This window comes from Xenopus laevis, chromosome 6L (assembly GCF_017654675.1).
Source record: "Xenopus laevis strain J_2021 chromosome 6L, Xenopus_laevis_v10.1, whole genome shotgun sequence".
In the NCBI taxonomy this organism is placed as follows: Eukaryota; Metazoa; Chordata; class Amphibia; order Anura; family Pipidae; genus Xenopus; species Xenopus laevis.
In genome coordinates this window covers 54,444,444-54,456,706 of record NC_054381.1, presented here as the reverse complement: position 1 = coordinate 54,456,706, position 12,263 = coordinate 54,444,444, and the positions used below count along the sequence as shown (strand labels likewise).

General features: G+C 40.7%; 1 protein-coding gene across 3 annotated transcripts in view; it reads right to left on the bottom strand.

Annotated features, from left to right (window-relative positions):
* The window catches only part of nek11.L (NIMA-related kinase 11 L homeolog), a 152,666-nt gene that overhangs the window by 114,274 nt on the left and 26,129 nt on the right, over nt 1-12,263 (bottom strand). For all 3 annotated transcript variants that reach the window (XM_018267502.2, XM_041566043.1, XM_041566044.1), the window contains one exon: nt 11,200-11,433. In XM_018267502.2, the coding sequence (XP_018122991.1) occupies nt 11,200-11,369 (170 nt within the window). In that variant the 5' untranslated portion in view covers nt 11,370-11,433. The remainder of the gene's footprint in view (nt 1-11,199; nt 11,434-12,263) is intronic.

Here is a 12,263-nt window from a genome sequence, read left to right as displayed (position 1 = left end):
GGCAAATGGACGTTACTCCGCAAATTCACTAAGATGCGGATTTTACTGAACGTTACCTCTTTCGCCAGACTTGCCTTCACCAGCTCAGACCAGCTGAAGTGCACTGGAGTGCATAGATCTTCCTCAATCTGCTGTTACTTACATCATATTTTTAGTCCCAAAAAAACGCTGGCGTCTTTTCTGTGAGCAGGTTCCCCCACACATTTTCTAACATATGGAACATAAACTATACAGTGGACTCATGTGTAGGGCATTATAACAACTCTATTTTATTTATTAAGGTTCCCTGGACTTATGTAATGTAATGTATTTTCTTCAACATATACGTCCATTCAACTTTATAATTTCCCGTTGTATGCAAATTAGCCTGAGCGAAGACCTGTAACAAAGTTGCACTAGGCATAATTGATCGGTAGCGCATCTTTGCTGTGATTGCCGAAGTAACGCTAGCGAAAATTCGCCAGCGTTCGGCGCCTGGATGCAACTTCACATTTTAGTAAATTAGCACTGTCTGAGCAAATTTTCGCCAGGCGCAGTGTTGGGATGGCTGTGAAGCCGTCGCTGGCGAATTGTCGCTGCTTAGTAAATTTACCCCTAGGAGTTTTTGTGCTGAAGGTTTTCTAAGTGCATAACATGTGCATCTGATTCTTCTGGTAGTTCTGCATTATGTTCTTCACAGGTGGCAGTATCTCCAGGGTTCTCCTGTGTCAATAGTCAGAATGGCCACAGCTCCAATTACAACTATGTGGAAGAGCAAGGAGCGAATGCTGATGCAAGTATTTTTAATGAATGGGGATTAATGTGAATTAGGGGGAAATCTGCAGGCCCTCAACTACACTTGAAATCATTACCCCTTGTATGTTAATGCTCTGGGCAGCCCACCTGTGGGGTCTGGATATCTGTTGGCCGACAATTATCTCAGTCTGACACTGCCTTCACATCAGTCCCGAATCAGCCTCCCTGTGCACACCACACCCTTTTGGAAAATTTGCATTTAATTTTATCAGTCCATTGACATGTTGCACCCTTAATAGGACCATCTTCTTTTTGATGACAGATTTGGCTTTTAAGCACATGGTAGGAATCAAAAAGCACATCGCTGTCGTTCATATCAATAACCTATACTTTTCCAGGTTTCTCTAGTGCTAAGTTGTGTGCAGTAAGACACAAACATATCTCAAATATATTTCAGTATTATTTCAGTATTATGTGATTTTATATATATGGGCAAAATGTACATTTTAATTATGGCTCCATGTCAGTTTTTTGATAGGCCAACTGTTATTGAGAAAATGAAAATTTTAATATGAGCTTCATCCCATGTAAATATAAATCTTTATATATATATAATTTACTAAAAATCATTTCTTCATCAGGTTAATCTTTACTATCTCCATCTCAGCAATCTGTCTTCATGATCGACAGCTAGGTCAACTACATAACTGGTCTGCCTTCCCTTTGCCTACACAATATATTAGAGCTGACTATTTCAAAACTACTTTTCATTTTCGTAATAGTTCCCCTTTAGATTACAACTTGGAATATCCAGGTTATTACATTTGGTGCTTGATTCTATACCGCAAACAAGCAGTTTGTTGTATTGGTTATTCATACCAGTTTCTTTCCCTTGTGATCAATAGAGGAGCACTAAGAAAGTGCACATAAGATGTGTATGTGTGTGGGAAAAGTGCAGTGTATGCAGTTCTCTTTCCTGGAGAATTTCTGGACAGATGATAGACGGGGACCTTGGAAATAAATGAATGTTTAATCAAGTCTTATGTACATGCTAGGGTTTCAGGGAGGAAGTCATGATTTACTGACTCCTTGTAAAAATGACATATTCAGATTTTACTATAGCCTATGTTTCTACTTGAATCATGACAGTGGAACATCCTTTTCAGCAAGGGCCAGAGAGTAAGTGAAAACATTTTCAATATTTGAATATTTAGTAAATCTAGTCCCAGGAATACTTAGTTTCTTATATTTGTTATAAAGGCCTTATATAACTGAAAGCCATTTTTCTAAAATTTCAAAGAAATGTGGGGAACACTTTATCCATTATTTATGCCATTTTCTTAGCTTTGATAGATCAGAACTTGTCCAGCACAGAAATAATCCAAAATACTTTATTCATACCTGTCAGAATGTAGACACAGCAGTTGACACAATCATGTGCATGTTGCTCTAATAGAGAAAGATTGTATAATGGGAATATGGTTGGATGCTGACCTCTTGTGGTAATAACAGAAACCAACCTGTTATTCAATCTTAACACACTAATGCCATACAAGTTTCACCTCTACATTATAAACCATCAGCTACCCCTGAGTCTCATTAAAGGCAGATGTTATAATTGACACAATAGTTGCTAATATTCCACAGATGCTGCTGAGAAGTGTACCTTCTAATGTAGCAAATTGTAACAGTTCAGTATCTGTACCTGGATCACTGAGCTGCCAGACTGAATCACCAGAGACAAGAACATTAAAGGGGAACTCAGGGACTAAAACACTGATGTTACAAATTGTAACAACTTCTCCACAGTTAAGGGACAGCATGCAGGAACTACATAACCCACAATGCATTTCACTAAGATGTTCCGTTCCTTATTGAAATCACTTGTGCAGGGAATTGTGGGGTTTGGAGGATGTAGGCTGAGGACTGATAGCTGTTGATACAAAGTAATGGTAGTCAGCCAACTCAGCAAAGTAGTCAAACAGATCAGCAGGAGAGCAGGGGGCTAGGCTTAGGGAATTGTTCCAAACCATTAAAAATCATGAAAAATCTGCATATTTTTTAAATGATGTATAATGCAAAGTTGCTTGAAATTATATTTACTTTTCAAAAAGCTTAAGTTATTTCTGTGGAGTTCTGCTTTAAACTTGAATTTTGGGAAAACAGTAAAAAATAAAAGACAGAACAATTGAAAAAAGTTTGTATTTCTATCTAACAATGTGGAACGAACTGAATTTAAAAATGTGTTTGGAAGGTGAACAACCGGTTTAAGTTAAAAACATTATCTTAGAATATATCATACTGAAATTGCCATCTTTATATATTAAAGTATTATTTTGTCATTTATTTTATGTTATTTAGCGCTGATTCATTTTTACATCATTCACATCTGTTTCTGCCCCTGAAAAGATTACAATCTAAGGTCCCTATAACATTCATATACACTATGGTCAATTTAATCAGGAGCCAGTTGACCTGCCTAAAAACTGAAACTGAAGGAAACCCATGCAGCTATGGAAAAAACATGCAAAATCTTTGTAGATAGTGCCCACATTTTAATCAAAACACGATGACATAGCTATGCACGTGGGTTCAGTGTCGGACTGGGATACCAGGGGCCCACCAAAAAACCTTAGACAGTGGACCTTTACAAGCTATTATTCCTCCTCTACTCACTCAACCTCTTTATTCTCCTAGGGGGTTATGTAATAAAGGGCACTAAGTTTGACCAGGAGCAGTAACCCATAGCAACCAATCAGCAGTTAGGATTTACTGGTCACCTGTTTAAAAGCAAACATTTTATTGGTTGCTATGGGTTACTACTCCTGGGCAAATTTAGTGCCATTTATTACATATGGGGGTATGCCTTTTATATAAACGTACAATAGTCTCCCATTATTAAGCATTTTTCCCATAAAGAAATAGGGAATGACCATGAAATTGGCCACATGTTTAGAAACAAGAGGGCCCACTAACACCTGGGCCCACCGGGAGTTTTCCAGGTATCCCTGTGGGCCAGTCCGACACTGCGTGGGTTCAACGAAAATAATTAAAAAATTTAAACCAAAAAAACTATGATACTTCCATTTACAAAATTCACATCACTGGCTATGTAGAGAGGTACGATAACAGACGGCTGGGATGCCCAGAAAGCTTTTACAGCTATTACCCGGTGGGAGCTAGAGCAATAGTTGTATATGATTGTATCCCTTCTAACTTGACATCTATGAGGTTAGGGTTCTTCCGAGGCATCCAACCATCATTCTCGCCACACTAGGTCATATTTTTGAGGACAACCTCTTGCAGTATAGGTGAGTTGTACCAAGGAAAGTATTGCTTTTAACAGGTTGAGCCAGCCATTAAGTGTGGGGGGTTGGGGGGATATCTAGTTCAGGAGGATACATTTCCTGGTGTGGAACAGTAGGGTACGGAATAGTATTCTCATGGCCGCCCTTGGGATGACCTCATCCACTACACCAGGGATCCCCAACCTTTAGAACCCATGAGCAACATTCAGAATTAAAAGGAATTGGAGAGCAACACAAGCATGAAAAATGTTCTTGGGTTTCGAAATAAGTGCTGTGATTGGTAGCACCTATGTGGATTGTCAACCTACATTGAGGCTCTGTTTGGCAGTGCACCTAGTTTTTATACAACCAAAACTTGCCTCCATGCCTGGAATTCAAAAATAAGCTCCTGCTTTGAGGCCACTGGGTGCAACATCCAAGGGGTTGGAGAGCAACATGTTGCTCACGAGCTACTGGTTGGGGATCACTGCACTACACCAAGTAAGCACACTTTGGGGTTTAATAGTTTAGGCAGTGCTGTTTTTTCCTGAATGAAGTTGAGGACTTGGAACCAGAAGGCCTGTATTCTGGGGCATGACCACATAAGGTGGAAGTAAGGTCCACACTTAGGGCACTGTGGTGAATCGTATTTACTCATACAAAACAGTCTAGTTGGGGTTAATTGGAGTCTGTGTAGGATTTTGAATTGAATCAATCAATTGAAACCAAGTAGTCATATGCCCTGTCATTTGCTTCTTCCCAGTCATCATCTTCCAGGTCTGGGATGTCTCCAGGGACGGACTGGGAGTAAAAAGCAGCCAGGGCAAAAAAATTGAAGCAGCCCACAGACTGATTTTCAGCCCCATGTGACATTAGCCGATAGGGGACTAAAAAGAAGTTTTTGTTGGACAATTGCTTGCATCCTCCAAGTAATATGTAGTAGCACATGTCTAAGGGCAAGGCCAGACGTGGCGTTTTTGCGTTGCATTTTTAAAAAAGAACAGCCAGGCGTAAATACGCCACTGAAACCACACGTGACCGTCAACATGCGTTTTTCAGCATGTAGGATTCTTTTCCCAACATGCACTTCTCATTGTTCTCATTGTTCTAATTGAATTTGGACGCCATATTTAAAATACGCTGCATATTTACATAAAGTGTGGTTTCAAACGTGCAGATCCCATAGAGTCTATTGATTTGGTAGTTTCTTGACGTATTGGCGTTTCTGCTAAAAAATGCCAATACTGGTGTCCTGTGGTGGATTTCAGCTTGCAAGTGCCCTGTGTGAATTGCCATAGTGCGTTTTCCCTTAGTTTAAGTGGTAGTGCAGTTTATGCGTATTTACGCCTGGCTGTTCTTTTTTAAAAACGCAACTAGAAAACGCTGCAAAAACACCATGTCTGGCCTTGCCCTAAAAACACTGTAACTGATTTTAGCTCTGATTTGTAGACAACATTAAAAAGATTTGCAATGGGACATAATACAACTGTTGGAGGAGAATGATGCATACTGTGCTTTCATCAGAGTATATAAAATACATGAGTTAGATGCATGAAAACAAGAAATCATATAGCCGGCTCAGATTTTACATTACAGTAGGATTAGATTTTGTTGGATATTTAAGTCTAATACCTACACATCAGGAGCAGCTTTTCAGTGAGTGAATAAAGGGAGAGGGGGGGCTAGGCAGTAACTCTTCTGTCTGCAAACCCTGAGTTCTTGTCCCAACTCCTCACCTGGCAGCACAGCTGTCACTGCTCGGTATTTCTTCTCCCCCCGACCTGCTTGTTGCTGTGGCCCACTGTGACCCCGCCCCCCTTGCTGTGTAGTGCAGGAAATTCATTAGGAGGGGGGAGCGGGAAAGGCAACGAGCAGGCAGTTCCGGCTTTAACGCAGGCTGTATGTATAGAGGTTATCATTCAGCAGCTCACTTTGCGCTCCCCGTGTCTCACAAGCCCGGCTGCTGCTGCTCCATCCTGTTCCTCCCTGCTGCACATGTTTAGAAGCCATGTTGATCCGATCATCTCCATGGCAACAGGGCGCGCGAGAGAGGAACTCGGACCTGAACTTGTGCTTTACTGAAGAGAGCGGCCCATTTTAATTGTGTGTTGAACGGCCCGTCGGGCAATTGCCCGAACACACAGATTGTCAGTCCGGGCCTGGATGTCTCTACTCCAGGCCATACTCGCCGCATGGAATGGAGGTTTAATAGTAGCTAGGAGGAGCGAGTATAGTGTGGTGACGAGTCTCCTGGAGGAGGTGGCTATAAGGGCTGATTCTATCTTATTGACTGTAAAATTCTGGTGTTCCCCTGAAATTGGGTATTAGTAGCCTGTCTCAGCTGGAAATATAAGAACCAGGGGAGAACTTCCTTGGTTTAACCATGTTTGTTTCGTTCCTGAGGCGTATCCTTCCATCTTTGAACAGGTCCCTAAGTGTGCATAGACCCCACTGTGACCAGATTCTGTACTCTGCTATGTGTTGCAAATGTGGGAGGAAGGAGTTTCCCCATAGGGGTAAATGTGGCGAGAGAAGAGGTTGTGTAATATTGCAAACTTTAAGTGCTGCCACCCATGCTTTGTAGGGGGTGATTATAGCTGGGTGGTTTGTGTGTAAATCAGGGAGTTTGCGTAATGGATTGTGTGTGAGTGACTTAGTTGAGCTTGCTAAAGTGGCCTGGAGTGGGAAGTTCGGGTTATATGGGTCTGGGTTGAGCCACCAGTCTATATAGTAGATCTGGGCTGCCAGTGAGTAAAGGTACCAATATGGGAGTCCGGAAAAGAAGAGTCACCTCGCACACCCTGGCCTTCAGCAACTCTGCCAGGTGCTCAAATACCAGGAGGGATCGGCACCCTCCTCAACCAGTAGTAAGGAAAAAAAGGCAATGGCACACTGGGCACGATCAAGCAGGGAAAACCCTTGCGAAGATTTATTTGCACACGATGCAACGTTTCGGGGTGGTCCCCTTGACAAAGGGGACCACCCCGAAACGTTGCATCGTGTGCAAATAAATCTTCGCAAGGGTTTTCCCTGCTTGATCGTGCCCAGTGTGCCATTGCCTTTTTTTCCTTACCAATATGGGAGTCCCACCCCCCCTCACAAACTGGGGCCCTAAGTTTGGCTCTAGCAAACTTGGGGGGCTTGTTTGCCCAGAGGAAGGCTGATTGGGCAGTGTCAATGGTGGTGAAGAAGGTACGGGGGATAGGGACTGGGATAGAGGAATTTAGGGAGGAAGATCATTTTTAGGAGATTGATCCTGCCCCAGGTTGATATTGGCAGGTTGGCCCACACCTTCAGGTTTATCTGTCATAGTGGTGAGTATTGGCTCAAGATTGGATGGTATGAAATTGTTTAGGTTTTCGGTATATCATGATGCCAAGGTATTTGAATCAGTCCACCCAAGCCAGAGGGTGGGAGGAAATGAATTGGGATTAATATTAGCATCAATGGGGAATATGTTCAATTTCTCCCAATAAATCTTGGGTCCTGAAAACTGTCCAAATCTGTCTACTATGCTCAGGACCTCCTGTAGGCAATTTCCTGGGTTGTCCAGGTATAGCAGTATATTGTCCGCATAGAGTGAGATGCGTTCTTCTACTCTCCCCAAGCGGAGTCCTGTGATGTAATTTGCCTGATGTATTGCCAAAGGCTCCTACGCCAGAGCAAAGAGGACTTATTGCTGTTTACTGGTATTGGTAATTGCTTCCTTTTGACCCTTTCTTCGATTTTATGCATATCATTCAGCCCCCAAATCAGAGTAATTGTTGAAAATAGAAAGACAAATGGTATAAGATGTACCCACTATATTCATGGTATGTGAAATGAGCTTGTTTTGAATGGAGACATTGGTATTTTAATTTGTGGCTCAGTAAGAAAATTTAAGTATTAAACAGATGGTAACAGATTTGATCATTTTTGTATTTGTATTTAGTCTAGTGTATTTTGCACTTTGTTCAGCAGATGGCAGCAACTCCTAAATTTGGCCACGCATGAAATCTCTTGGGAAGTTGCTGGCATAGGGATGGTCCTAGGCCCTCTAACCATTTTAAAGATATACAAATTAAGGAAGAACCTTTTTGGCCTAAGTATGGTTTTGGTGGACGCAGTAACTAAGAATTAAGTTCTTCTTGGCGATGACCTGTGGATGTCGGTGGACTCCTGTTTGTACAAATAGGTGAGGTCTGTGGAAAGGCTGTTGGATGCAGGCAATTTGTACAAGTCAGTGGTAGCCTGTTCAAAGGTTTCAGGAGGATTCCCTGAGGCTACTTTGTTGGGAGGCTGAATTATTGCCATACATGTTGTACTGGCCATGGGAAGTGGTGGCAGATAAGAAGGTGCTACTGTGAATGTGGGGTAGGCCACTTGTACTGGGAAGGCTGAATCTGGCGCGCAGGCAGATGGGAGAGTGACTGGAGGAGAGACAGTGCTGGATGCTGAGGGTGTCACCTGAGATTTTTTAGTGGGAGGTCCAGCTCTGTCAAGTTAATACCAATGAGCTAGGATACCATTAAAATGGTGCATGAAAAAGTGGACTACAATACAAACAAGTACAACTGACAGCTAGCATGTAATTAGAAACAAGCTCATTAAAGGGATACTGTCATGGGAAAAAAAAAATTTCCAAAATGAATCAGTTAATAGTGCTGCTCCAGCAGAATTCTGCACTGAAATCCATTTCTCAAAAGAGCAAACATATTTTTTTATATTCAATTTTGGAATCTGACATGGGGCTAGACATTTTGTCAATTTCCCAGCTGCCCCAAGTCATGTGACTTGTGCTCTGATAAACTTCAATCACTCTTTACTGCTGTGCTGCAAGTTGGAGTGATATCACCCCCCTTTCCCCCCCAGCAGCCAAACAAAAGAACAATGGGAAGGTAACCAGATAACAGCTCCCTAACACAAGATAATAGCTGCCTGGTAGATCTAAGAACAACACTCAATAGTAAAAACCCATGTCCCACTGAGACACATTCAGTTACATTGAGAAGGAAAAACAGCAGCCTGCCAGAAAGTATTTCTCTCCTAAAGTGCAGGCACAAGTCACATGACCAGGGGCAGCTGGGAAATTGACAAAATGTCTAGCCCCATGTCAGATTTCAAAATTGAATATAAAAAAATCTGTTTGCTGTTTTGAGAAATGGATTTCAGTGCAGAATTCTGCTGGAGCAGCACTATTAACTGATTCATTTTGAAAAAAATGTTTTTTCCATGACAGTATCCCTTTAAGGATAAATACAGAAGAGGCTTCACAAGGGCAAACTGTTGTCAACCAAAATAGAGGTAAATGTCCCCCACTTTTCTCTTTTAATAAAAGCTGGTATTGGCCAGTGTAAAAAGAGCAGAGAGGGCATATACTATCAGCCAGTACCAGAGAGGCACCAACCACAAGATTCTTTAGTATTTATATCAGTGATCAGTCTAATTTGTAAGCTGTAAGCAGCTGTCGGCTGTGGGTGAAGCTGGAAGTCACAGTTAAGCAGAATCTTAAAGCTGGACAACTCCGATTTCTGTTTTCCTTTTACCTTCAGGTTGAGGCCACATCTTTCCTGCATTGCTTCTGTACCGCTGTCCTATCTTTTTATTCACCATATTTTTATATGCTGACTGTATTTCATCATGCACCTTGCCAAGCACACTCCATCAGGCCTAGCTGTGCTTTGTTAGCACATGCCTTGCTATCAGGGTAATACGTGTGACACATTACTTAGCAGAGCCCAGCAAGAACATCTGGCAACATTGTGTGAAATAGCAATGTAAGCCTAAAGATAGAAGAATAATTTACACATATTCTCATTAGTTTCATTGCAGCTGTAAGTTTTGTTCTGTACACAGTAAGAAGATTAACGTATGAGTAATAAGGCTAACTAATGTGCACTCCAGTGCTATAGTTTCAGTATATCTAAATAATTAGGATATGGTCATCACTTTACAACCACATTCAGTATTATTCTACATTTAAAATGACACCATTATAAAAATATAGGGCCCTATTTACAGAGTGCCAAAGGGGAGACACTTACTAATTTCATTCACTTCAGTGGTATCTGCCCAATTTTGGAATTTCCTTTTTATAAATCATCAAAGCATTCCCTTCAGGGCCTGAGGTAGGGGGGTGACATTTTAGGGGCGGTCACTTTTGTATTTGGAGAGGCCAATGCTAAACAAGTAAGTTGCCTTCCTTTTGTTCAAAAATCAGCATCGCTGGCATGCTTTTCCTTACATTTTAGCAATTTTTATAACATTACAGGTATGGGATCCGTTATCCAGAAAGCCATTATCCAGAAAGCTCTGAATTACAGAAAGGCCATCTCCCATAGACTCCATTATAATGAAATAATCAAAATTTTTTTAAATGATTTCATTTTTTTCTGTAATAATAAAACAGACTACAGTAGCTTGTACTTGATCCCTACTAAGATATAATTAATCCTTATTGGAGGCAAAACCAGTCTATTGGTTTTATTGAATGTTTTCTAATAGACTTAAAGGGGACCTAAAGTCTAAAATAGAATAATGCTAGAAATGCTGTATTTTGTACACTAAACATAAACATGAACATAATGTACCAGAAGCCTAATTAAACAAATGATTTATGTTTTCAAAGTTGGCTACAGGGGGGCTTTCATCTTGTAAGTTTGTTAAACATCTTTGCAAGACCAAGACTACGCAAATGCTCAGTATGGTCTGGGCTTCAGTTAGGAGGTTAGGCTTAGAGATCGTCATAAATGATCAAAACAGCACAAGTCAAATAATATCTGCCATAGAAGCTGATACAGCAAGACTGATAAATAATCAGAATATGCAGACTACACTGGGTCTGCGGATACAAATCTCTACACGGTGGTCGGCTGCTTTACAGGGAAACAAACACAGTGGCACTAGTTCTGGGAAGTAAGGTGGGGGGGGTTCCCCGGCTCCTGGCTGGCGTTTGAAAGTATAATCATTTCCCTACAGAGCAGTTAAAGACTGTCTGAAGTTCCCTATCCTAAGCAGTCAGAGCAAGCAAAATGAAGGGGAAATTTCAGTCAGGTTTCTTATAAAAACTGTACTAAAGTGGACGTTTCAGGGACCTGTATTTCTGTTTGTTTTTACAAATTCAAAGTTTGGTCTATTTTGACAGTGAAGTTCAATACATATTGAAATAATCATAAAAAGACTAAATATGTTTACTTACAAGCTGTCTTGTTCATCTTTTGCCTTCTTGTCAATCACCAGGTAGACAGTGCCAAAGCTCCCCTTGCCAAGCCTCTGCTGTAGCAAGTACCTTTTTGCAATCAAGGTGTCTGTACATGCTGACAAAGGCCCTGCATGAAACATTCGCTGACTTTCGTGGACATTTGGCATGATCACAGAGTATGTCCTTATTCAGCAATAGTCCACTAAGATGGTGACATTATTTGTCTTTACTCTGCAAAAAAATAAAACGCTTTAATGCATTTCACATTTTATAAACTTTGAAATAAAGTCAGGCTTCCAAACTGGGAAGTCTGCAAATTGTATTTTCACTGCATAGGCTATTAAACACAACAAATAGGTACGTTGTATCCAGCATCTTTGGTAAACAACTGGCTACATATGTGTCTAGACTTGTTTTTAAAGGGGTGGTTCACCTTTAAGTTAACTTTTAGTGTGTCATAGAATGGCCAATATTAAGACTCTTCTCAATTGGTCTTCATTATTTATTTTCTATAGTTTTTGAAACATTTGCCTTTTTCTTCTGACTCTTTCCAGCTTTCAAATGGAGGTCACTGACCTCACCTAAAAAACAAATGCTCCGTAAGGCTACACATTTATAGTTATTGCTACTTTTTATTCCTCATCTTTCTACTCAGCCCTCTCCTATTCACATTCCAGTCTCTTATTCAAATCAGTGCATGGTTGCTAGGGTAATTTGGACCCTAGCAACCACATGGCTGAAACTGCAAACTGGATAGATGCTCAATAAAAAATTAAAAAACTCAACAACCACAAATAAAAAATGAAGACCAATTGCAAATTGTCTCAGAATATCAAACTCTACGTCCTATTAACAGTTAACTCAAAGGTGAACAACCCCTTTAAAAAGGAGAATACGTCACATGTCTGCAAAGCATGGCTCTTAAATTTGCATTAGTGAACCTGATATAGAATTCAAAGGAAACAAATGAAAAAGTGTTCATTTGTACCAAGAAATAGGTGTTTGTAAGAGTTAAAAAGTCACATTTATGCTTTTATGATAGTGTTAGAGGTTTATGATTT